Genomic DNA, 26,761 nt, shown 5'->3' with positions numbered 1-26,761 from the left:
AGATGAACATTTCCCCCATCTACATTAGACAGTCTTTACATTATTCATCTAGCAAAACCCTTACAGCCTATAATGAAGAACAATGTCAAATTCCTCCCTATATAAAATATGTTATTTTACTATGCAACTTAAGTATCTTCTCTAAAAAGCCGATCCCACAATTAGTAAATTAAATGCAGGTACAGTAAGCCTTTTGAAAAATCTCTATAATACAGTAAAGAAAGCATGAAGAAAGAAAAACAACATTTTAAAGCATTTGTTAGTTCAATGTGTAACATTTCACTATTATTTGCAAAACGTTTAACTTATGATCTGCAGATAATCACAGAATGATTCTGATTGAAAAGGCCCCCTGCAGGTCATCTGCCTCGTGCCCAAGACCGGGCCCACTTCCAAGTTGTATCAGGCTGTTCACAACCATATCCAGTCAACCTCCAAGTATCTCCAAAGATGGAGCCTCCACGACTTGCCAACCTACTACAGTGTTTGACCTTTCTCACATAATTTCTCCTCCTGTCCTTCTAATTTATCTTATTTTTCATTCTTTCAACATATATCTCAGTGCAGCCTGGCTCGATCTTACCTATACCCTTCTGTTGGGTAGTAGAAAACAGCAATGAAACATTACCTGTCTTCCTCTTCTCCTGCCTGAACAAACCCAGTTCTCCAAGGCTCCCTTTGTATGCTGTGTTCTCCAATGCCCTCACTGTCTTGGTGGCCCTGTGCTCCCGCACATCAGTGTTTTTGTCAGAGTGGGGGGCCCACAACTGGTCGTAATACTCCAGACGTCGTCTCACAATCGCTGAATAGAGGCAAGGATCTCTTCCTTCCATGTGCGGTCCAGTTATCAGCTGTCCATCTTTGCCACCAGAGCAAACTACTGAGTGATTAAAAAACTTTGACCTCCAGGCCCCTGAGTTTGTTTTCTACAAGAGCCACCCTGCAGCAAGGCAATCTCCAGGCTGACTGTTCCAATCAGCTGCTCCAGGTGAAACGCGCTGCATTTACCTATTTGAATTTCATGAGTCTTCAGGAAGTTCAGCTCGTTTCTCCAGCCTCCTGAGGTCCTTCTGAATAGCAGTCCTGTCCTCTGCATGTCTGCCACTACTCCCCCACAGTTCAGTGTCATTCATCAGCACTCTGACAGTGCACTTTATCTCAACAGCCAGGTTGCTAATGAAGCTTTTAATATACTCAGCCTCACTATTGTCTACTGAGGAACACTATTCAGAGCTGGCCTCCCGCTGGGCTTTACTGACCATCGCTCTTTGAGATTGGCAGTCCCGGCATTTTTCCTCCTCGTAGCCCACTTAATCCAGACCATGCCTCACTAACTGAGCTACAAGGATACTATGGAAGACTTACTGAAGGCCTTGCTAAAGTTAAGACAGCTTTCACTATTTTTGCGTTGTTCACAGAGTTAGTCTGTTAGTTAGTCAAACAGGGTATGCTCTTGGTGAAACCATGCTGGCTGTTCCCAGTCATTGACTTACCCTTTTTGCGCATGGACGCGACTTTCAGAAGAATTTGCTTCACAACAGCCATTAAAAATGACAAAACACAGGCCATCTGCTTGTTGGTTCCATGAATGTACATATATATGCTCCCTTTGCTTAAATAGTCCCTAAATCGAACTTCCTCACCTTTGTGTAGTAATTCATTTCCCTGGGCACTGCCGTGTGGTTCAGGAACCTCACGGGCCTGACAGCAGACCTCACCAGTCAAGACCAAAGCAAAGATGACACCGAATACCTCAGCTCTTTTATCTTTTGCCACTATGTCTCCCACTGCATCAGCAGCTCACTATCTTCTTCAGTTGTCTCTTCATCACAGAGGTACCTACAGTAGTCCTTCACGTACCTCAAATCCAGTTGAGTTTTAGCATTTGTAATTCATTCCCTCTATACCCAAACAATTTTTATGTCCTTCATAGATGCCTGTTATTGTTTACTTCTTCCATAAATTTGCATAGGTATTTTTGGGGTGAATTTTGAAGAGGCTGTCCTTGAAGATCAGTCACTTCTCCTGGGCCATTCTGTGTTGTGGGGTAACCTGCCATGGGATACTCATTGGATACTACCTATATGCTCCCCGAAAAAGCCAAAGCCAGCTACCCTGACGACCAAGATTATATCTCTACTGCCTGCCTTTTTTTTTTTTTAACCATCTCTTACAGTTGTTCAGCTAGGGATGGCATCAGGCCTCCATTTTCTAACCAGTTCTTTCCCATTCACAAGTAGAAAGAAGTCTAAGTCACACAGCTGAATACAAACTTCAGAATAAAATTCAAACCCAAATGTAAAATAAGACAGAGTACTGAGGATATGTGAAATAAGCAAATTTTAGAGGCATGTGGTATTTGGGAGCTTTTCTTGATCTCGTTTACAGATAGAAACACATCTTAAACAGAACGGATAATTGTTATGATAGCTGATGCAAGCAACTGGAAAGACTACTTTAAGAAAGCAGCAAGTTCAGGAAAAAGGAACAGGGTATATAAAACACACAAAGCTACATTTACATTCCATTTAGCAAGCGTATAGATAATTTTAGGATGATATGAGGCAAAGCTTTTAAAAATCTGGAGAAATGAGTAGCTAAAGTAGAATAATTATCTGACAGATGGAGATTGCCCCAAGGCTGCCACTTCAACATATAAAAAGATGAGGCTGAGTTCATTTTTGAAATGCAACATTTGAAATTCCAAGAGCATCTTGCATATTAGTTGTGGAAGGTACAACATTATGTTCAGTATGCCAGCGTATAAATACAGGTTAGATTCGAAGACTTACTTTGAAAATTGTTTTAAAAAACTGAAGCCTTACAGAAAGATTTCAAATACCCTCACAGCAGCATAACATAAATACTTAAGAGCATAGTAAACCTGAAGTACCTAGGTAAAATCAAGATGCTTTTGTGGTTTCCATCGCAACGCCAAAGGTGACAACTACAAGTGCATATTTCTACCACAGTCATATTTGGGCTTCCCCTTCCCATACTGCCACCTTTCTTTCTACACACAGCATTCTCTCTCAGTCAGATTGCATAGCCCTACCCCTAAATTTGTTCAGGCCTAGCAAGACCTGTTGTGGTAACAGCTGAATGCCTGAAGATAACAGCTAAACAAATTACTCATTTACTTTCATTTGCAACTCTCACATTCGAGCAAAAGGAGGCAATTTTGAAGCACACACTTGCTTTACCAACAGTACATTCATAAATGCAGTTAATATATTCAAACCTGCACTCCTCCTGCTGTCATCCCAGCACTGTGCATCTTTGCATCTATTTGCAACATCTTGTCCTTATTTGCTCGTAATTGCTGTGGGACATCATCTGCATCCTGCTTCATAACTCCACTGTACTCAACGTAAATGCAACCCTAATCTAGACCGTGATCTCTGGAGGCTAGAGGAATATGGGATTATTTTTTATTTTTTTTTTTATCACCAGGGTACTATTTGTAAAGCTCCCATTTTGTGATGGATGACAGTCGTAAGAACAAGTTTGTGTTATTTGATAACCGGCATTCTGCAAACAGGTAAGACTGAAAAGAGCTCACAGGCCAAAATAACAATTTATGGATCAAATAAAAAAGAGAAAACGGAAAGAAGAGGAAACACAAAACACAGACCAAACAAACTATCATATCAGTTCTGCAGTTCTTAGCTTATTCAGTTAACTTTCACAATTTTTCAGCCAGCTAGCAATTTGCTTCAAAGCAGAACTGTGAGGAAGACTAGCTTTTAAGATGAATAAGCCACCTTGTGACAGACAACATATATGACAGCAGATCAAGAACGTCACAGTTATTTTGAACCAGTTGTAGCTTTTTTTTTTTCCCTTCAGATGCTCATCCTAATTTACAGAACAAAAAGGACAGCCTACATCTAACAAAAAAAGGAAAACATTCACTTGCCTGTAGTCTCATGATATCTATATCTGGTTGTCGAACTGTAATTGCCAGTGTACCCAAGATTTGAAGCCCCTGTTGTCTTCAAATATATTGTACTTCACCTTCCATTATTTATTTCTCAACTAAGAACAAGTTAATCAAAACCTGAAACTTACTTGATTCTCCCCCAGGTAAATAATATAGTTACTAACAAAGAGTTAATGTTTCCTTCAGATTTTTTTAATATATACGGAATATATATACATATAAGAAATAAGCCTTTATCAGTATTTCTTCATCATTTCAAAGATGAATAAAATTCCTGACTCCTTCCCATACCTCAAGGTTCTCTATAAAACTTTTATTATTCTGTGATATGAAGTGGTATTGAATGATTGATCATCTGATTGTTTGACCCAGTAAGATACTCATTCGAAGCCAATAAAGACCAAACCTTGCTTTTCATTTGCTTTTAGCATGTCTGATTCAGATAAAATTTGGAGGAACTGCACAGGCTAATTAAAAATCTGGAGAAGCAAGCACGGACATTTAAAAAATTCTGTCCTTGCAAGCTACCACAAATTTGGCACTGAGAAGACATTTTCAGTTGATATTTGTGACATTTAAGTACAGCTCAGAGTTGGTTTGGGGTTTTTATCATTTTTTTTTTTAAGAAATATTCTTGGAGTCAGACATTTTGGGGAAAAAATCTCCACCATTTAAAAACAATCTTCTCTGCAAAGCAACTGAGCAATTGCACACAGCAATTAAACATCCTCTATATTCTCTTCTGACAAGGTCATTTAACTCATAGGCCATTTGGAAACAGTTTGTGTGCTGTAATTTTGTTTTCCATGAGTATCATCATAATTTACAAAAGAAGAGGCAAGGTACTGTTGTTACATGATCAAAAGGGCTTTGCTTCAACATTGCTGATGAGAGACAATTATCTCAGTAAACCTGAAGTGATACAGAAGCACTGGCAAGTGGATCTACTTTAAAGCACACAAAATGTGAGGGCTTTTCAGTTCAACTACTGTGTTTCACCACAAATACACACCACGTTACTCTCTCATTTAGCTGATTTAATAGGTAGTTGGTTACTGTGGTTGGTTGAATTGTTTTGTTGTTTGTTTGTTTTACATAAAGTAACTATTTTGATGTGATCAGAAGAGACTGAGAGACCATAAGCTGGACTTCTTGCAAAGACAACAGAAGAAGAGTTAATGTAAACCATCATTCTGATGCTCGGGCAGGCTGGTCTATGAGAATACACCAGGGACAATTACCGTGGCTCAGCTGATAAGCTGTAACTCACTAAGGTGCAACAGCGCAATTTCTTTCAAATATGTGCACGGAACAGAAGTGTCAGCATTAGGTCACCGAGGTTACGGAGACCCTGCCTTTCCTTGGGATGCAATAGTATTTTTTCTTTGTTTGTATTCTTTGTTATGCAATCTTCATCTTAATAGCGCAGCTTATTCTAAAAGTACTTCATAGATCATAAGCCCGATCCTCCTTTTTAATTCAATAGCAAAACTCTCTCCTATCAATTGTGAAATAACTGAACCCTAGACAAAAGCAAATTGGTCATTCATCCGTAACTGAACTACATCTGGGGTGAAGCACAGCAGCTATTCTGCGGTTAACGTTACTATTACAGACTGATCTATGGATGGAAATGCACAACTGGAAGCACAGGGGAATTTTAGGTAGATGGAAAAATAATCATACTGGCTAAAATCAGGCAGATTCCCCAGAGAACTCCCTCATTCATAGGAAAAATGCACACGATTGTTTACAATTGATCAGGATCTCAATTACATGTGCCACACAAAAAACAGGTCTAGCAGCTGACAGCGCTCTCATCCCATGCTGCTGAATAAGTAATGCCCCTGTACGCTTTTTCACTATTTAAGTGAACAGGAGACTATAAGTACAAGGGCAGCGTGGTTGGAGCTTTGTGGTACTGGTTCAACCTGTATCGTGGCTGTCAGCTGTGGTAAGACCACACACAACAGTAGCACAGATTTGGATGTCTGCACTGCCAGGTTTAAAGATGAGGCTGTAAATCAGAAGAGGGGACTTGGAAATTACAGACAATCCCCATTCTCACTGTTTCAAGCTGTCAAGTATATGAGATCGATACTTTGATTTCCAGCTCCCCATTTGTCAGTAAAAGATCAATATCAAGTCATAGATTCCTCACCCATAAATATCATCGCTTTACAGTATCAAAATAACATTTTTTATAATAGTACTTTAAACACATTTGCGTTACTCTGCTGTCGAATGCATGCCAAATTTCTTCTTGGATTACTGAAGAAAAAGAATTTTTATTTTTTATTTTTTTAACCTATAGCACTGAAACCACTATCAAATGCTTGCTTTTAATCTCAGTGGGGCTGGGGAGAGGCAGGAAGTCTCTAATGCTGTCATGTCAGAATTGCCAGTAGCAAGACATTCAGTTCATCAAAACAATTTTTAGTTTTGTCAGAAATCAACCTAGCGGGCTTTCTTCACAGCCAGTTTATTATGGTAGCGCTCAGAACTCTGGAACTGCATTTTTCAAGTCTAAAACCAAATTTTTTTTTTTTTAAAAAAAAAAAAAAACCCTCATCAACAGCTTCAAAATCAGTATACTTTGGATGTTTCCTTAAAAAAAGTTTGTATTTTACCAAGGAATCAAACAATCATATTAAGAAGTGCTTAAACTCGTAGTATTTTACTCACTGTTTTCGTTTACCTGGGTAGAACCTACTGTTTCATAGGTCATTACTTAACATAAATGCTTCTCTTCTAATGACGGCAGATTATTTTCCACATAGTACTTCATTAACTTCTTTTTGTTGGATGAATGCACCTGCGCTTACGCTACAAACAGCAGTCAACTGTGATATGAGCTAAAGTAAAACTCATTTCAAAGAATTGTACTTTCTCTAATGTCCGATTTCTAGGATTATTTCTTCCTTATGCACGTGAGAGGAACATAAACATTAACATAATATTACAGTCTTTAGAGACCAATCCAGCTAATCATTTCCACAATATCAGCAATGCATGTATCTTCTCATAGCTGGAGTATGGTAGAAATTTTCTAAATGTTAGCAAGTGTTTAAAATTCTACAAGGTAACACTCATTCTTTAATAACTTGCTGCTAACAGCCCAGCTTTTTAGAAGCAGTTTTGCAGGCTAATATTTTATAACATTTTCATTTTCTGATGAAATAATTGTCATCTATTATATTCAATGTAACAGTAGCACTAACATTTTTCTATTTGAAATCAGTGTTGAGTAATCAGAGAGTACTTTTGTTAAGGTGAAATGAAAAAGAGGTTTATTTTGCTTCTGAATTATAGACTACTACTGTAAATTTATAAGCTTCAGCAGAAGCCATAAGAATCCCATAATAAAAATAGCATTCCTGTCAAATACCAGGTTTTTTTTTTTTAATAGAATTTTTTTTCCTATTACTCTTTCTGTGACTTAAATAAAAGTCAAATGTGAAATAGAAATTTATAATGAGTTGATTTCTCTGAAGTCAAACTTAAAATATTCCTGTATGTTCTCTAGAATAGCTGTGTTGCTTCTAAGGACTTACTATTCCACTTTCAGACATAAAAATCAGAATAGATGCTTCTGACCTTATAAAGTGCTCAGAAGTTAGTTGCCAAATATATTCCGCTGTATAAACTCCACATTTTTAAGACACTATATATTCACCAAATAACTTCGGTAATATGACATGCTAAAGTGTCTGAAAGTTAGATGGGTCCATTATTAACACTCTGAAATAAGTAAGCAATATTTCAAATGAACTGTTTAATCGTATTGAGGTACCTGTGTCACCAAGAAAAAAAAAAGCTAAATATCTGTATTTCAAACTGTCAGTTGTAATGAGTCCCAGATGTTAAAACGTTAAGCAACTTAAAAATCAACTAACTCAGTTCTAAACAAAATCATTTCCAAGTCAAGCTTTAATCCAGTGACTCAGTCTTCCCCCCTGTCCTTCCTGGCATGAAAATTGCCCCGCTTTAATATGTGCAGTGCCTGAATTAGCAAATAGTATGTAGAATTGATGTAATGTAATGATTTACATGTCTTCTGCTGTCAAAACTTACCATTTCTGAAAAGACCTTAATGGTTTTAGAGACAATACCAAAGAAAACCTATGAAGTAAGAATTCAGTTTTGTTTTTTTTCTTTAAGAAAGTAAGTGTCACTTTTCCTTATGCAGAGTCCTAAAATGGAAGAAAGCTTATGTTGGTATTATTTTGCATAAAAGCAATGGATAGTAGTTATTTTATGTAAGAATTTAAGCTAATATAGCCTGCCTACCTTTGAAAAACATAAAGGTTAATAATGCCAAATCCAAACAGGGCTGGTATTTCAGCAATTTTAGGAAACAATTTAAGAATGAGTAGATTTATATTATAAGCATCTGCCATTGTTTTCAGTACAGCACTGATTGCAACAGTTGCTAAGATTTTCAACGAACAGATTCTTCTGAATATAGAGAGGCTTAGCCCCAGAAAACGTTGAGAAATATCAGAGGAGAGATTAACTGCTAAGGGACGTTCACTTGAGCATTATACGTTTAAAAAGGGAAGAGATTACATACCCTTCTCCACCAATTCTTGTTATCTTTAGACGAAAATCAACAGAGTTCAGGCTGGGTGGCTTCCATTTCAAAATATCATCACATCGACCAGGCTTGTATTTCTGAAGCAAATTAAAAAGCAGTTTAATTATGCTTATTGGTTTTCACTGGTTTTAAAAGTAACAATTCAGCGTTTCAGACTGTATTAGATGTCTCTAATGAATTACAATACTTAGTGACTGAAACAATGAATTTCATTACCACAGAGGTAGTTGTGCTTCACTACTTTACTTGCTGCCTCCTTTTAGAACTGCTTAGCACTGTAGCCGAGCCATTGTATATAATGCAAAACTGAGAGTGGAAATAAAAATTAGCATACTTCATTATCTCTGGCTAATGGAAAAATTCTAAAAAGAAAATAAGACAGCACAGTTTTAATAAATGGAAACTGTGAAAGGACACACAGAGAAGACGCGTTGAAGATACCCTCAACATTTTTGAGCCATTTTATGAGCGATGTTTTTGTTATTCACACTGTTGGCTGACACAACGTGAAAAAGCCAGCAGTCACCATACTGCCAGCTCTCAGAAAGGCCCATCAGAAACATGTTCTTTCGTATCAAAGGAATGTAAGTTATATAAAGATTAGAGAACACCATGACACACTGAAACATAAATAAGGGAGCATCTGTTGCTTAAGAGAAAGGGTACACACTTGTCTGAACCAAAAGTTGCCATACTTATCAGAAAAGAGCAATTTTCTCTTGAATTAGGTTTGTCTTGGTCTCTTATCACCTACTTTGGTGTAAGGAAGATGCCATTTTGTACATCCTCAGCTAACAGTGACAGCCGAGCCAGCTAAACCTTTCCTTCCTGGAATATCTTTGCATGGCAATGGAGAAAAGCAGAATGAGCACAAACAGGGCAAAAGCAAAAATCAGCTCGTAACACTCTCAGGCACATTTCTGCTCCGCACAGCAACAGTAACCTACTAAAAGCTCTTTTTGGAATCTGAACATGGCTGGCTAGACTGCATCTTCTCATTTTTTGACCGTGGCTCCAGATTGTTTGAGACTGATGGCTTCGGGCTTTCTGTTGTTGTTCCCATTCAGGCCATTATAAACATGTTCCTAATGCCAGTACTGGAGTGTCCTACCCAACTCACTATTCTAATCACACACAGCCCTGCACTGAATTTCTCCACAACCTTCTCTTTACATCTGAATGAAATTTAAATTATTTATCTTTGTCCTTAGGACAATGCGCAGAAGCTGTTTCTGACACCACTTCTCTGTGCCTGCTCCCTTTCCATGTCTTTTATTTTATTCTTCCCCCACTATCTTCTAGTTGAAAATTGTCTCTTGGAAAGCAACTTTCCCCTGTGGTCCCTCACATCTGGAAATCTTGCCAGATCAAATCAAACATCCTTATTCCATTTGAGTCAGGAAAATAGTACAATACAGTGCAATAATAAAGATTTTTTGTTTTAGTTTCTTCTCTTCCCACCTTATTTCCCCTTTAGATGATTTCTGTCCTGTAATATCAACAACTATTTGAGAAATGCCGGTTGCTCTTATACATGTCCAAAAATGGGATTTAGAAAGGTTTAAGGAATTTACAAAGTAAAAATAAAAACTAATCCTTCCGTAGACAATAAAAATACTTCTTTAGTTGCCTCCATTCTGCTGTCCTCAGTCAGCCTTCCCTCGTTTCTCTGGCTCTTCTCCATTTGCCAGTGATATCTTCAAATCACAAAGATCTCATCTTTGAGCTCTTGTAGTAATGACATGTATCTTACTCCTTAGTTTTTTTGTTCTCATTCCCAGACTAAAAATCTTGTACTACGCAGGTACAAATGTTTAAAGACTCATGCCATACACACCGTATATACCCATCGATATTAAATGGATAAGACAAAAGAATATACAAAATAAAGAAAAAAGCTCAGTAAAGTATTTAATATTTTCAGGTCATTTTTATATACAGATGGAATATTTAAATATATTTTAAAGTATTTGCATTCCATTTTAGAGAAAAAATACTATTTACTAGATATATTTGAATGGCTGTGTGCATTGAATATGAGAATTACGATAAAGGTGAATGATGCCGAAGTCTCTTTGTCAGTCAAATTTTCCTGCAGTTTTCTTAAACCTGATATTGAGAGAATGTGGAATTAAATTCTATATAGCTCATTGCTAAAGTATGTTCCAGGAATAATGGAACAAAATATGGTGCTCGTAAAGAAATTATTGCTGCTCTCTCTTACCTTTTAATTAGGCTAAAACCTATTACTCTTGCTAGGTATTTATTACTTTGTTCAAATAAAAACTATGAGGAACACCTCTGTTTGGGACCAGTTTCTCCACAGAGTGGAAATTTCATTTATGAAGTAACTTCTACAGCAGGTACCAAGGAACATGGGGTACAGCTGAGTAGCTGAAGCTGTCGGAACAGATGTTGGTTTTCCTGCATGGAAGACTCATCTTAACGGATGCTCATCTGTCCCTTTAAACATGACCGAGGTCTTCAACCATTCCATAAAAGTGTCATCTGTCAATCACGCCTAAGCCCTAAAATCTTTTATTAAGCCTCTGTGTGGCACAGCTTCTAGGTTATTGACTTGCAATAATCTTCCAAGCAAGATTACTGAAGCATTTACAATGATGGATTTATTAATACATACTCAAGTAATCAATTTCTATTTAAGCCGTAGATCATATTTTTGAGACTTTATGAGATGTTAAGACTTGACCCAGTCTAATTGACTCGAGAAAACAATCCTGGCTGGTTTAATATATGGGTACAAACCATCATTTTACATATCACTCCTTTGAAGTGAAAATAAAGAGAGGCTAACAGACTTCAGGTCAGAGGAAATTAACATTTTTTTTGTATAGAAATACCAGTCTTAACCACAAAACACACCATATTTTGTGGCCAAAAAGAAAACTTGGACTACTCTGCATTCAAGATCACCACGTATTTTCTCCCAGCCATACAGAGGAGGATTTATTTCTGCCTGGAACGCAAACCCTGAAAAAGCTTGACATTCCTTTAGGAATGTAATTCTCCTTAACATTAAAAAAATGAACCAACTTCTCAGAGTCATGGCACTGAAATCCCGAAGAAGAGACACACATGATCTATCTAACAACCTAAGAACAGCCTCACTAGAGCTCCAGCACCCTGGCTCTGTCAATGCCCAAAAGCATACGCTTAGGGCAATCATATATGATGTTTTCTCCTGTTACTCTCCCAGAGACTATCCATTTTTCATGCTCAAAGCTATCCTGATGTAGATGTGATTCAAATGTGATTCCCACATATTTAGTGATTTTCAGCCTTCCCTGCCTGAGCTCATCTTGCTCCCCCCTAAGACCATGCAAACCTCTCCCAGGTGTAACAGACTGCAGCAAGACTGCAGCACAGCAGCCCACATGCAGCCCAACATATGACAAACTGGAATACCAGTTTAGGCATCCACCCATTTTTACGAGTACAAGGGACCCCCCTCCAGCTGTGAGGACTGACCAGGGCCCTATCCCTTGACTCCTACTTTTCAACCAGTTGTTTATCTCTGCAAGAACTCATTCTTTCATCTTGCATCTGCTTTATTTTTTTCAAGAGTTTTTGTTGTTGTTTTTGTTAGAAACATTGACAGAGGCTTTCTGGAAGTCTTAGCACAGGACACCATGCGACCCTTACTCAAACAGTTTTTGATTACCTGGTTGGAGAGGCATAACCTTCCCTTCATAAAGGCACGTAATTTTTTCCAACTATATGATGTTTACCCAGGTATCAACTACTGCAGTCCTTATAGTTTTCACTACTCTGTCCAGTACACACATCACACTTGCAGGCTCTTCCCCAACCTTCCATGACATCTGTCAGTTTTTTTGTTTGTTTTGGCATTATATTTGATGTATACATTCCACATAGGATCTACTGCAGGACTTTTTCAAGCCCACCTTTTTTTTTCCCCCTAAGACTGACAAGTAACACCCTCCTAAAACTCGAATGTGAAACCAACTGCACAACAGACATGAGCAACTATTCTAAGATCGCTAATGAAAAGCAATGCTTTGACAGGATGTATCTGCATACCTGTAATCACTGACTCAAGTTTAATTACAAAATTGATTGGCTGACTTGCTTGAAGGGGAGCTTGGGGGGGACTTGTTCTTTAAGATGGTGTTACCTTTCTTGCTTTTCCCTCTAGAACCAGCACAGAGTGAAACAAAACTTGGCTAAACATTTACTTTTTTTTTTTTTTATGAATAGAACAAAAAACAAAAGAACAATCTCTTCCACACTTCATGTTAGCGAAAGAGATATTGTCTAGAAAACAATGGCAATCAAAATAGCCTTTTGACTATTACACTTGGTCTTGATCACTGTCGATACACTTCTGACTTCACAGTAGATTTCTTAACATTGAACAGCTGATAGAAGTAACACAGTCTACAGGTATTTTTCTGAAATATTTACGAAGGCTTAGATAAGCAGTCAGACTTCAAAGTTCATGTCAAGAAGTTACACGGTCTCCAGACTTCTACTATTATACCATAAAAAAAAAAATCACAGAAAACCACCTTAAAATGAGAATTCATACAGAGGCCATATTAACAAACCCTGTCATTTTTGTAGTGGGTGAGCCCATATACACAATACAGCAGTAGCAAGTTCTTGAATTTGAATGCTAAGTGCAAAATCAATTTCTTCAAACATGAGCTGAAGCCAAACAAGAATTGTGCTCGTTAAGTATGTGAAAACTTCACCTTAGATGAATCATTGCATGCTGCAGACCTGTACTGCCTAAAGTTATTCTACATTCCATTTCCAAAACAAAATGTTAAACAATCTGTCTGAGATCAAACTACTCCCTAGCATTTTAAATATAGCATTTATAGCAATGATATCCTCAACGCTCTCCCCAAACACACATGTAACAAGACTACTTCTAAAACATATAAGGTCACACAGCACTTCAAATACAAAGAGCTTGGTTCAGTCTGAAACCATTCCACCTCATCTAACCACAGGAATTAGAACTCGACACCCCAAAAATATACATTAAGGAATCAGAAAATATCTAGAATAGCTTTAGAGGATTGGACCAGCTGATCTGCAGTCCCTTCCGAGTGCCAATAACTGTGCCTTCAGCATGGCTATTAACCCCTCCCCAGCCCTCAGATTTTAGCAACTCTGCTACTCACACAGGATTTACTCAACTTTTTTCCATCTCTGTTCTATTTTTGTTATGATTAAAATAAATGCCCCACATTCAGGGCAGGATCTAGGTGCTCTCCTGGCAGAACACCAGCTCCTTTCTTTTTATGATTCCCTTCTTTTTCACAACTTCCCTTTCTAATTGGTGTCAACCACCCCAGTCTCCTACAAGACTGAGCCTGGTCAGTTAGGACCTTAACTAGCAGTGGGATAACTGGCAGAATTGAGAGGCTGCAAACCTCGGGTGTGTTCCAGGTTACAAGAGCACTATCAATCGCTATTATCTTAATTGAAGAGGATGCAAAGCCAGGCACATGACGGGCCAGCAGTAGCATGGCAAATGTGCCCCTGTTATGGAGATCTTGAACTTGAGGTAAGAGCACAACAACAAGCGTGACATTCAGCTGCATATCCAGTGTTGTAGGATGCAGAATCACCACAGAAGACTGCCCAACAGAAAGCAGATCTCCCCGCACCCATCTCAGGTTGCTCAGCCTCACCAGTTCCTAACCCCAAGCTTTCAGGTGAGTCCATTCAGGCCACACTCAGTAAGCCTTTTGTTAGTCCCCACTGAGCCACGTCAGCACTGTGGGGCAAACTGATGGGTGTCTGGTCATGTGGAACCCCGGCCCCCTGCTTGCCCCAGAAGTTTTAGATCTAGTTGTCCCCTTCCTCCATAGCTGTCCTTAGAGGAGGCAACTCTTTTCTCCCTCCCTTTGAGGAAGGCTGGCCCTCAGTGAACAGAGTTCCCTTATCTCAACTTGTGCTGCCACATTTCTCACTAGCTGCACATATTCTTCCCACTCAGTTTATGTTCTCGCCTGAAGCCTCGCATCTTCCCAGCGCTCGCATTCAATGAGTGGCTCAGCAGAAAGCCTGGGCAGTGGGGATGCTAACTGCCCGTAACGAGAATGAAGTTTCTCTCCAAGCAGCTGCTTTCTGTTACCACATGGTAGAGACTTTGCTGCTCAGTATTTCGTAGGAGGAAGAGCGGAGTTAATCTCTGGGACCGCATTCTGGGCAGGCAGCGTGGGCTGTGGGGCCTTGTTGACTCACCACGAAGACACCCACCTGGAAGACTGAGTAACTTCAGCCAAAAGTCTAGACAAAACAAATGGATCAGCTCTCCTAATGACTGAAAAGGAAGACGTAGTGGGATGACGGGGAGAGGATGACCAGTGCTGCTACGTGTCAGCTGTCCTCTCCCTCAGTACACCTTTCAGACCTAGCCCTGCAAACGAGCCAGACCACTCCTAAGGTAGAAGTCATGGGCGCACACCAATGCAGGAAGAAGTCTGAAAAAAATAAAAAATAACTAAAAAGAAAGGGGATACAGAAGGTCCAAGAAAGATTTGTTTGGAAACCCATGCTTGCCCAAGAGGTATGGCAACCTGAGTACCATCAAGGAGCGAGGGCCATCGGGATAGGAGGGGATGGGGTTAACCAGGACAGACACTGGGAATCTTCTGAAGTTTAAGAATCTTCTTAAACCCTCAAATGTCATTTGCTACATTGCAAATGACATCAACATTTAACCACACTGAATATATATTGTAATTAATAAGTCTTGAATATGAAATATGAATATGAATTTGAAATATAGATCTTTCTGTATCTCATAATTTAAGTTACAAAGAAGTTACCTGGCTAGTTCATATTTTAACACCAAGAGAAATAGTCTGCTATTACCTATATGATATTCTGATATTTAGTCAGTCTCACAAGGATAAAAACACAAAGTCTTTTAAAATATACGAGAATGCTTCAGATTCACAGAGTAAGACATTTGTTATGTTGTAAAATTTACCCATTTCTGTTACCAATATTTTTCTGTGTTTTAACCAAATACTTCACAAACTATTTGGTATTCAACATTATGCTTAAAGTTTTCACCTGTAAGGAAAAAGATAACTATTGCAAACCTATAACAACAACAAAACTACTCCTCCCACTCACTTAAAACAATGGTTAAATATTCCTCTGAAAAGCTCTATGTTACACTTAGGTCTCTTAATATCCATACACCTACTGCCCTACCCAATCTAATAGTTTGCATTCAGTTATGTAAATATAAAGACTGAACAATTACTAAGTTTTTATTTTCCTGAACTAAATGCCCTGAATCATTTTAAAGAACCAAAAGGATCGATTGTAATCAATCATTTCAGGCTTAGACCTGATAGAGAGATGAGCTGAAGAAAGAAAAGTTGCTAATATTATACGTGAATGAGTCACATCAATGGATCAAGAAACCACAAGATGAAAGACAGCCATTGACTCAATTGCACATTCATAGATTTTTAAGACAGAAAACCATCACTGGGTTCATGGAGTCAGCTGTTGCACACAGGACAGAGAAACAATAACGTTTATATCAAGCTTATAATTCCTATTCAAATTACAGCACACCTTTGTGAAAGATACTAAGCAAAGAAACAACATATACTTAGGGAGGTTACCATGATCACTTATTACACTTAAGATTAAAAACGTATGCTTATTTCTACACGAAATGCCTCTGAATCTTGTAATGCCTTAGTTTAGACTGAAGCCCAGCTCTCCACAAAATTATTTCCTTTTGTTAAGATCAAAAGTTTAGTCTATGCACAGGTAGTTTTCCATTTGGCTAACGTATGCATGAATCTTCATTGCACAATTCTGCCAAAAAGTCTCCGAAGATTAGACAACAGAATTGATTCTACTATTCCAGTGTTATTTTCACTGCTTAAGTATACAGATATATTAAAAAAAAATGAATGTGTTTTCTATTCTTTTACATTATGCATTTTTAAAATGCATTTTATGCATTAAAATACATTGATAACTACCAGAAATCATTCTTTTCAGAGCGACGCCTTCAGCTGTGAGTTAATACATCTCCTCCTAGATACACAGCCTACTTTTGGCTGTATATCTTTTTGCTGATCTGGCCACCCAAAAAGGGGAAAAAACACACACAAATAAATACAGTAAAATCTACACGAGGAAATAAGTTATTGTAGCTAATCTGTGACTCTTAGCCTCTGAAAGTATTTTGTCTTCTGTCCCTTCTAGCTTCCCATTTCAGTTCCAACCTCTTTATTTCTCAAAGTGTCCATACAAACAACTTACATCCTTGTATTCCTCATAGTCCATCACTATAATACCCCATTCTTCCCCATGTATTTTACTTACTTTCCCTTGTTTAAAAATAATAATAATAATAATAATAAAAACTAGGCAAAAGGCACCAGAAGTGCCTTGGTTATTGATGGGTAAACACAAGTAACACTTGCTCTTGCTGCATATTGAGCAGATAGATCACTCAGAATTGCAAGAAAGAGATACACTAAGTCTGATCACAGGCCCACAACTGCCTGGTGGAGAAGGAGAAACGTCAGCATTTCTTAATTACGTCTAAGGCAAACAGATTATATTAGAAAATTGCTTCAAGAATACTGGACTCATCCCTAACTCAGATCTTTGGAGGTGAAGGCAAATTACATCATGTGCTATGGCATTTATGGTGTTTGGTGGTGATCACTAGCACACAGTGAATCAACAACAAAATTGAGCCAATGTACAGCAGAGACAGCTACATTGCATGTCAACAGTCTAGGAGACAAAGTAGAATAAGGCCCAAGAGCAAAAGCCTTCAGTTTCAAGACAGGGTGCTTAATTGGATGGATGTACAGAGAAAGTGATACAAGTAATGCATTGACCTGGTGTGGACGATGGAAAAACACCAGCACAATGCTATCTACTAAGACAAATATTATCAGTCAGTAAGAGAAAAATACTATTGCCTACATAAACATTAAGTCATCCTATTTGGTTGTTATTTAAAATACATCAGAGCTGGCCAAACTGATTATCTGTTGTATTTCAAAATCTTTACAGAGGTGAACATAGCTGGAGAAAGTCAGCTGTATTAATAAAATGTTTGGTACCTCAGAACCTAGTTATGACAACTTACTTAGATTTCTAAAATGCCTTTTATTAAAAAAAAAAAAAAAGAAATTCACAAGGGACCGCGTAAGAAAAGGTGCGTACATGCAAGTCTTTCAAGCCTACGAAACTGTACCATGCAGTTGCCATTGATCTGAAAGTTTTAAGTGCTCATTATCTCTGAAGGTTGAGAAACACACTTTGTTGTGCAAAATATGCATTTAGCAGTGCCACAAAATGATTATAGTAAGACGGCAGTAACATAATAAGATGCTGAAGCTGAGGTAAAAACGAAATTGGTTGATCAAGTCTGAAGAGTTTGAAGAATTCAGAGTCATCTCAGAAATTTCTACCAATGGATGTAATAGATGATACTCATTGTTTCCAAATGTGAAAGAAAGCTTTGCTGCATTTAACTTGACTGCATATATTCAGCTAAAAAAAGGCACTTCAATGAAATCTCTCTAGTAATGCTCATTGTTCTCAAAGATGATTGGGATTCCTTTATTGGTTAGAAAAATCAGATGTACCTGGTGTTTTCTTTCATGAAGATGTGACTTTAATATAGCCTCTTGAAATTTTAGAGTAGGCAGTTCTGTGTTTTTTTTTTTTTTTTTTTGGTTAGTTGGTTGGGTTTTCTTTTTTTTTTTTTTTGGTGGCTTCCCCTTCACCCCCCATAAATACAAGTCAATTGTCCCTATATTTGTAAACAAAATGCACAAAGACAGGATTTTAAGTACTGTTAAGAGTGACCAGGTGGGGTGAAACTCCTGGCTAAACACCAGTATTTTGCAAACACCTGTCATTTTGTGAAAGGCATTTTCACGGCTGAGACAAAGAAGAAGAAACTAAACATTGAATGGAAAACACATGGACACACAATATGGCTACAAAAACGTATACCACTACAAAAAAAAATATCCAAACACTTTCCAACTCCAGGCAAACACTTTGTACACTTCGCATCAAGCCCTTCACCCAGCACAACCTGTGTCTAAGCATAGACAGATGGCCATGAGGCTCTGTGTAAAGAAGATAACAAAAGCAAATTTCTCCCCTTCAAAAACAATAAAAACAAACAAGAAACTAATAAAAGCTGCTTTTACTGCTTAATGTTCTAAAGTACTGATTAAAACACCTGAACAAAGAGCTGCAGTCCTCACTAAACTTCAGCGTTTTGCCTGGTTTGGTAATTTGATCAGGATGTAGAGATAGGCTGATGCTCCATAAATATTTGATCAGCTTTAATATAAGGTTGTTAATGAATTTCAAACATTTTACAATGTACTGTTGTCACATAATAGAAAGCAAATCTGTAGACAATAACTTCTGAAGCTCATACAAGAAGATGGAAAAGACAGCTTCCTTGCCTGAGCTCAAATCATTTAATAACGTCCAGAACTAAGCCAAAAGGATGACAGAGACAGCTCTTGATAACAAAGTTTTAAATAAGTCATTACTTGATGGGGTACAATGCTGCTTTAACTCCACATAGTCAAGCAGATTTGTCTAGTTTCTTCCACTCCTCCACTTTAAAAAGCAAAATAAAGAAAAATTAAAATTAACCTGTGTTCCAAGGCACGTTATCTTTGGTGTACTCCAGAAAAATTTCCTTTAGAAAGCTGGTACCCTTCCTACTTAGTGTTTTTCTTCTTCATACACAAGCACGGGTAAGTCAGAAGCAGCTGTTTTTATTGTGTAAACGTTATTGTATCACAATTTGTCTCCTATGAAAACGTGACTTGAAGCTATGTGAAGTAGAAAGAAAATGGTTGTAATCAAAATGGCCTCTGAAATATTAAGCTTAACTGTCAGAGCATACTGAAAAGCAAAACACGCTACTAATATGCACTCATTTAAATAGCATTAGATTATGTTTCATGCTAAGGATTTTAGCATATGAATGCAAATAAGGTTTAGAAAGTTAACCTGTATGCAGAAATTATTCTGTTAATATTTTAATAGATATTTCTCAATTGCTTTTTCCAAAGGTGCCTCGGAATTTCAAGTTAATGCAATATTTATATTGGACATTTTGGTAATTATTAGGCTAGATATCCCCTACTCTTGCACTTTAATTTAGCTTTGCACCTCCAGCTTCATTAAACATCTTGTTTCATAACTACACTAATAGCTTTTCTTAATATTCCATTAAGCAAGGAGAAAAATGTGATGAAATTTTCTTCATAACTAACTCCATTTACATATTAATCCTTTTAATATTTGATAAATTAAGTTCAGTTCACAGCCAAAAATCCATGTTTACAGCAATCAGAATACGACAGTCACAAAATTACTCATTGCTCTTTTTTTTTTTTTTTTTTTTTTTTTTTTGGTTTTCAGCACATCACTGCAGAAACCTATTCTTGTACACTTCTTGTAGTCATCCTTTCACTTAACATTATGGACTGGAACTAGATACTCCAACACTTGATCTGAAGCAGAACAGAAAAAATAAATGGCTTCAAGTTGCTGGCTAATGTATGTGACCCCTAAGGGACTAAATGGTGTCTGCTGTCAGTTCTAAATTCTACTTTTGAACACAGGGAAATTAAAGTGACTGTTGAAAAGCTACATGCTCCTATCTTTGTGAGAACAGACGTGTCCTGACTATACAACTATATTTCCCTTGGTCAGAGGAACTGGTGATTTTCCAGGCTTGCTGCTTGTTGCAGTTTTATACTCCTATTAATTCTTTTCTAATTTTCTTAATCTTCACCATCTAGGATTTATTTCCTCAAAATGTGTGCTCCGTAACTCTTCAGGAAAAGTTAACAAAATAACACAAACAATAAAGATGCTTCACATTGGCTTCTCTTGCTGTCTTTACTGCATTCTGCTTGTTCTACTTTGCATCACTTGAACTGGGGTGACATCAATATGTAGCCACAGCACAAACTGTTACCAGCATGCCAATGTGACCAAAGGATACTACTGTATTTACTTCTCCTGATGAAATTTTCTTGTATACTAAGCTTCATAAATCACCAACAGCCCTAAGCTGAAATTAATACAATGGAAAAAGATCAAACCAACATAATTTTCTCCCTCAGCAATACATTTTTAGTATTTTTTCCTTCTAGAAATACAGATAAACACCACTGAGAGATAAGAAGCTAAATAATTTGGAGTGACTGTCCAGAAAGACTGGTGAGGGATCGGCTAAGTCCACGTTTTCTCCTCAGACCACCTTTTCTTCCTGAAAACTTCAGCACAATCATTGCTAAAAATTACAGGAGTTAATTTGGCACTAAAATTATGGTTATTTTTACCTTTATTTATTTTTTGAACAGGTCTTAATGGGTGAAATTTGATCTAATTTAAGCACAAAAGAGACAGTGGAGTTCTAGGTAATGAGGCAGCTCCCCATTAAGCCCCCATTTTCCGTATTTCTCCCAGTGGAGAAAGGTATCTGAACATTTTCACGTGTTTTCAACGGAATTTCAGAGGACAGGACTCCCTGTCATTTGCCTATCCTCACTACATCTAGTATTTAGGCATTTCCTGTTCAACAACTAGTGCTTTCTGTATTATCATGCTCAGTTACTCTTCAAGGCAATGTATTACCACGTATCTGAAAGACCCAACAGTTTCTTCAGTAAGAACACTTGGTATCATTAATGCTGCTTATTTTTGCTATTCTTTCAGGCCTCATTAGGTATTAATGTCCTTAAGAGAAATGCAATGCTTCAACCGATATGCCACAGCTTGGACTGTGAAAGGCAGGAGCAGTTTTGTTTTATTTTTAACTGATTTGCATTATTTTCAATCCGTACTACTTGACATTTAGAAAACAACCTAGAAAAACCTTTGGTCAACTGTATTCCTAGATAGCACATTACAAGGTTCAGATGATGCCTTCTGTGTGTACAAACAAGTTTTTTCAACTATTGTATAGTTAATAAGTCTTCAAAATTTCAAACATTAATATTCCCTTTCCATTGTGCGTTTAATGAGACTCTACCCAATTCGTCTGGTGAGGACTGTTTGAGACATTACCTGGACAGAGAAGTTGATGACCAAAGATGAAGAGAAGTCTGAAGAAAACTGTTGGGACAAACAAGATAATACAGAAGCACTCCTGCCCCCTCTCCTTTACTTTCTTTTTAGCCTCCTAAAGCAATGTTTATTCTTCTTCTCATCCGCAGTGAAACAACAAATCCTGGAGAGAGTTTAAGGGAGATCTTCCTTCCTCATTTCACAATTTTATTGCGGAAAAAACTAACTAACAAACAAAACAACAAAACTCTTTAATTGAATAAAGCCAGTGATGTTGGAGAAAAAATAATTTTCATTCTGTGAAATGGTTACAAGCAGTTTTGTCTTTACATCAGTCATAAAACAGTAAGATATTATGAATCTTACTGTTTACATCTTTGCATATGGTTAGAGCTTCACAGCCTAAAACTTGTCTCATTTCTCAAAGCCCAAGGGTCCCAATCTCTCTTCACCTTGTGTCCTTTCATTCTCACTACCTCCATCCCAGCTCAAGCTTAAATGTAGTCACTTGAATTTACACCAGACAGCGAGGGAAGTCAGTCTCTCAGAGGACAGAGGAACTTATTTCTTTGTGGATGGTTAGTTTGTGATCAAAGGCTCCCAGAAACCTCACTAAAGTTAGATTGGATCAGCAGGAAGTATTCACTGCTTGACGCCTTACAACAAAAGCATCCTTGTCATAACAAAAGAAGCTCCATGAAATAAGAACCAGTGCTCCCGGCTGACTCACTGCGATAACCTGATTTGTAAGTTGGATAATTTATGGGTATTAGAAACCACATCTGCAGCAGCTACGACCTGTAAATTTAAGGCTTCATCAGAACATCGGTTGTGTTGACATTTTTCTCAAGCCACAATAAGAATCAGTACACCAGGAAGAGCGTTGCCACAAATCACCTTAGAGCTCATGAAGATTAATGAAAACTACCAACGCTAAATAGAAAGATGCAAAAATATATTCCTTCTTCAGGAACGTCAATCTTGGAAAAGAAGAAACAAGCCTTACATCAAGAGGCAGACAGTGAGCTAATCTGAACATACGGAGAAACGTACAAGTACAAACTAAGAAATTGCAGCATGCTGGTCTCAGACGTAGTCTAATTTCTCTTTTTAATTCCAGAGCTAAAAAGCCCCTAGAGCTGAACAGATACGCATGAAAGATGATACACAGAATTGCCAGCAGGATTTTTTGTACATGTTGCCAAATGTATGTTACACAAAATTGTCATTAAGGGCTAGCTTATTACATTTTAGAGGGCTACAAATCTCCTTGAATTAAATATTTATGAGTCTTTCTTAGAATACTGAATGTTGCAGTAATTTTGAAAGAAACAACAGAAAATAGCCTTTTAAACTGTGTATTCAAGTAGATGAATTATAAAAAGATGAATTTTTTATATTAAATTCATCGTCACATATGTAGATTAAAATAGCAAAAAACATACTTTGCATCCCTAGTTTCAGAAGGAAACATTCATACTAAATTTCTCAAGACCAAGAAAGTAAACCCAACTGGTGGAACTCAGCATGCGCTTCGCAGTCCTTCGGCTTTGCTACCAGCAAGCCGATATGCTTGGAGTTGAAAAACAAAGCAAAAAAAAACAAAAAAGCACTCCCTGAAAAAAACAGCATGTAGTTTTTCTTTCAAGTGTTCTGCCACAAGACTAGTGCAATTAAAAACTGCGTTTTGAGGAAAGTAATTCGGATAACGAGGAGCGAAAAATCCTCCTGTAGGGGGAAGAAACAGCACGATGAAGGAGAAAATGGCAGAGACCTGCCTGCTCTTAGTGAGAAATTAATCCTTGCAGTTTTGGCTTCGGAACAAGCAAGTCAGTGGCTCTGGTTAAGTGCCAAGAATTGCACAGGATAGCTATTTCCTGAGCATTACAAGTAAAGGGAGAAGAAGTTTAGTTTGTATTAAAAGCAGCCACTTGGAGGACTTCAGTTACTCCAAAGGTTAGTTGCTGTCCTTAGAGAGCGACATTCTCGTGTTAAAAGCAGTGGTTCTTAAAGCAGTTGTTAATCTTGCCTTGTGAACAGTCTGAATATACAACCAATAGCTGTGTTTTCACAGCTACAACAGCAGAACAGTTTCTGATGGTTCCCAATCTCAGTCACTTTTCCCCCCTTTATTTCTCTTAAATGTTTCCTCTCCCTTAATTATAACAAGCGTTAAACTGTTCATCCAGCTATGCCCTGAGCAGGCAAGCAGCTCAAGGTGCAGAGAATTAGAGGAGAGGGTAAATGACAATTATGCTTAGCAAACCCAAATGGTAACAAGGTTAACAGTTTTAAACCTGCGACAAGTAGCGATGGGGGAACAGAAACAGTGATAATGTATTTAGAAGACAGAATTGTGTTTCTTAAGCAAGAGAACTATCTTCATGGAGCTGATGCGTTTACATCCATCAAGTGAGCATTGAAACGTTCAATGAACAGTCGCTGGACAGTTCTGGGAGAACCAGACACACCTGAGACGCTTTACAAGCAGCTTTCTTCATATCTGCTCTCTCTTAGAGGTTTTTCCACTTACTCATTTTCCCCTGCATCCTCTTTTCTGCTGTCATAAGACGACTGAGCCCTTCAGAATCTCTGGAACATCGAGCTGAATAGCTCTGTCACAACTGAGGATGGTGTAGGAAAAAAAAACAAACAAAAAAAAAACACATTGCTAATTCAAGCAGGAATCTGTGATAATGTTTGGAACGTATTTTACAAATCCCCTGTCATCCCCAAGATCAAGCGAGTTTATCATTAAGGAGTACCTGTCACCAACATCTTTCCAATGCAAATGCTACCCAAATACAAAGAGATAGTAATGAGCATGCTGGTGGGAGCTCTGAGCCAATAAACCCCACTTCTGTGAAGGAGCATCACATTTGCAAAACAACTTCAATAACATCCTTCAGAAGTGTTCTAACAGAGTGAGAGAGGAATGGTAAAGAGATGGCAGCGGAGCGAACAAATCTACCTGCCACCGGCCCAGCAGGTATTCCAAAAAGGATTAGAGGCTCACATTGAGCTACACCCCTGTTGACACCAGGAAGAGTAAGTTCCTGCTCATTTTATGAGCTGTCTCACAAGAAAACTTTCTGCCGTGTACAGATGTACACTCTCCTCCCCAACAGGAGAAGATGACTTTCACAAACCAAAGCGTTCAATATGATTTTTTCTTTAAATGAAATAATTTTGAATTCTGGGTGAAGAACCTGAATCTTATAATTAGCAGACAGTTGGTCAGTGGTTGTGGTTTTGGCAAAAAGGTCTACAGTCTCCATTTAAGTGGAAGCCGAAGACATCTAAGCCCAAAAAGCAAACAAAACACTATCACAAGGATTGTGACAAAAGCTGAGAGAGGGCATTAGGTGACGTACCATCCCCCATTTACCAAAATACTAATATAGGTGGAACAAAATTTTAATTGCATTAGACAGACAATTCCTACGCTCTTAGGCTAGCAAGATTAGTTCTCCCTTGCTTGCATATAAATTTGTGTTTCCAAAATATGAAACCGCTGAAAAAAAAAAAAATGGGTTTCCAGAGGGATATCAGCTTAAGCTTTGATACTTGTTTGTAATTGTGGCAAACAGACATACTAAAAAATCATTTGCTCCAAGTATCACAAGCTCGCAAAGGATCAAAGTTTTAGACTCCCACTTGCAACCAGTGAAAAAGACCATTAATAAAACCTCTGGGATGCTGAAAACTGTATACCACTCTTCTGTTCTAATCAAAGGGAAAAAACAGTCAACAGTTCATTAGGAACAGAGGACAAGCAATTTTGTGCTGGGGTGGCAAAAGAATACTGAATAGCGTTCAACTGCATGCCTCCTCCCCAGCTCCCTTTGCACAGGGGAGAGCAGGGGACGCAGCAGTGTTCAGCAACCAAAACCGCTGCCAAGCTCCCTACGTCCACGTGCCTGGGAATTATACCCACCTGCACTGACGTGTGTGCACTCCTGTGCTGGTAAGTATGTACGTGACTGCAGGTTTCAATAGGGTAACGCAAAAGGTGCCAGTGGGTTACCATGATACTGCCGTAATTACTGTTCTGGGGAAAAACAGTAAGAAAAGCATTTTTTTTTCCCCCACTCTAAGAAAAAATGGCTTTTTTTTTTTTAATTTACCCCTGAGCCAGTAACTAAACTACAACATGAGCTGATTTACAGTTTTACTGCTCTCCAAAATTCCACTCCAGTACCACAAAGACCTCACAAAATAAAGCCATTAGCTAAGCAGCTAAACTATTTTTTTTCTAAAACCAGTAAATTTTCCTTTTACTTCTTAATAGCTATGGATTTTCTTTAATTAACCAAAATGTATCTAAGCAGAGCACATTTAATCCAGTTAAAACTGAGGTGGAATATCTAAACTAGTTAAAAATAAAGATGCTAAAATGCTAAAAGTTTTAATAACTTTTTGTCCACTTTGTTTTTTCTTTCTTTTTTTCCTTGGTCAGTCCAGTCACCATCGATATTCCTATGAAATTAGTTCATATATGTTGTCAGTGAGACACTGAAGGGCTTTGGAAGTAATGAAATAACAGCCACCAGATTTGACATAGGACAAAACTCGAGGTTTTTTTTTGAAGGCCTAGCGAAAATAAGCAAGCAAATGTCATGGAAACAGGAGCTCTTGCCATGGTAACACCATCCCTGCTATGGCAGCTAGCCACTCTAATTTCTAACATCTTCCAAGACAAGGTACTGGTTTAGTTCCATTTTTTAATTTCAGTGCATTTCCATAACATCCCATACGTCCAGTCACTGTAAAGCTTTAATAAAAACATTAATAGTTCATAAGCATGCAATATTAAAGCCAAAGCAGAACAGGAGCGTAAGGGCAAACTGATTAACTGTATTAAAGCAAGTCTGAGTAAGTCTTTGAGAAAAACAAGAGACTGATGGCAACATAAAGAACAATTATATTACTGATGTTGCATGAGTCAGGTGGCGAGATGGGAAACAATTGTCAGATGCGAGAGCATCTTGCAGGAAACACAGAAGGAACTATAGTATAAGAAGGTACAATTCATAATTGCAGTTAAGTAATCCACATTACCTGCCTTTATACAGAAGTTCAAATTTTTAGCAACCAACCAAAACTGT

At 37.9% G+C, this 26,761-nt stretch overlaps 1 protein-coding gene across 1 annotated transcript in view; it reads right to left on the bottom strand.

Moving 5' to 3' along the window:
- The window catches only part of RNGTT (RNA guanylyltransferase and 5'-phosphatase), a 184,984-nt gene that overhangs the window by 53,281 nt on the left and 104,942 nt on the right, over nucleotides 1-26,761 (bottom strand). Inside the window, exon 13 of the mRNA XM_035321474.1 lies at nucleotides 8,517-8,617. Coding sequence (XP_035177365.1) covers nucleotides 8,517-8,617 — 101 coding nt within the window. The remainder of the gene's footprint in view (nucleotides 1-8,516; nucleotides 8,618-26,761) is intronic.

Source organism: Oxyura jamaicensis, chromosome 3 (assembly GCF_011077185.1).
Source record: "Oxyura jamaicensis isolate SHBP4307 breed ruddy duck chromosome 3, BPBGC_Ojam_1.0, whole genome shotgun sequence".
NCBI lineage: Eukaryota > Metazoa > Chordata > Aves > Anseriformes > Anatidae > Oxyura > Oxyura jamaicensis.
This window is presented reverse-complemented; position numbering and strand designations above follow the sequence as displayed.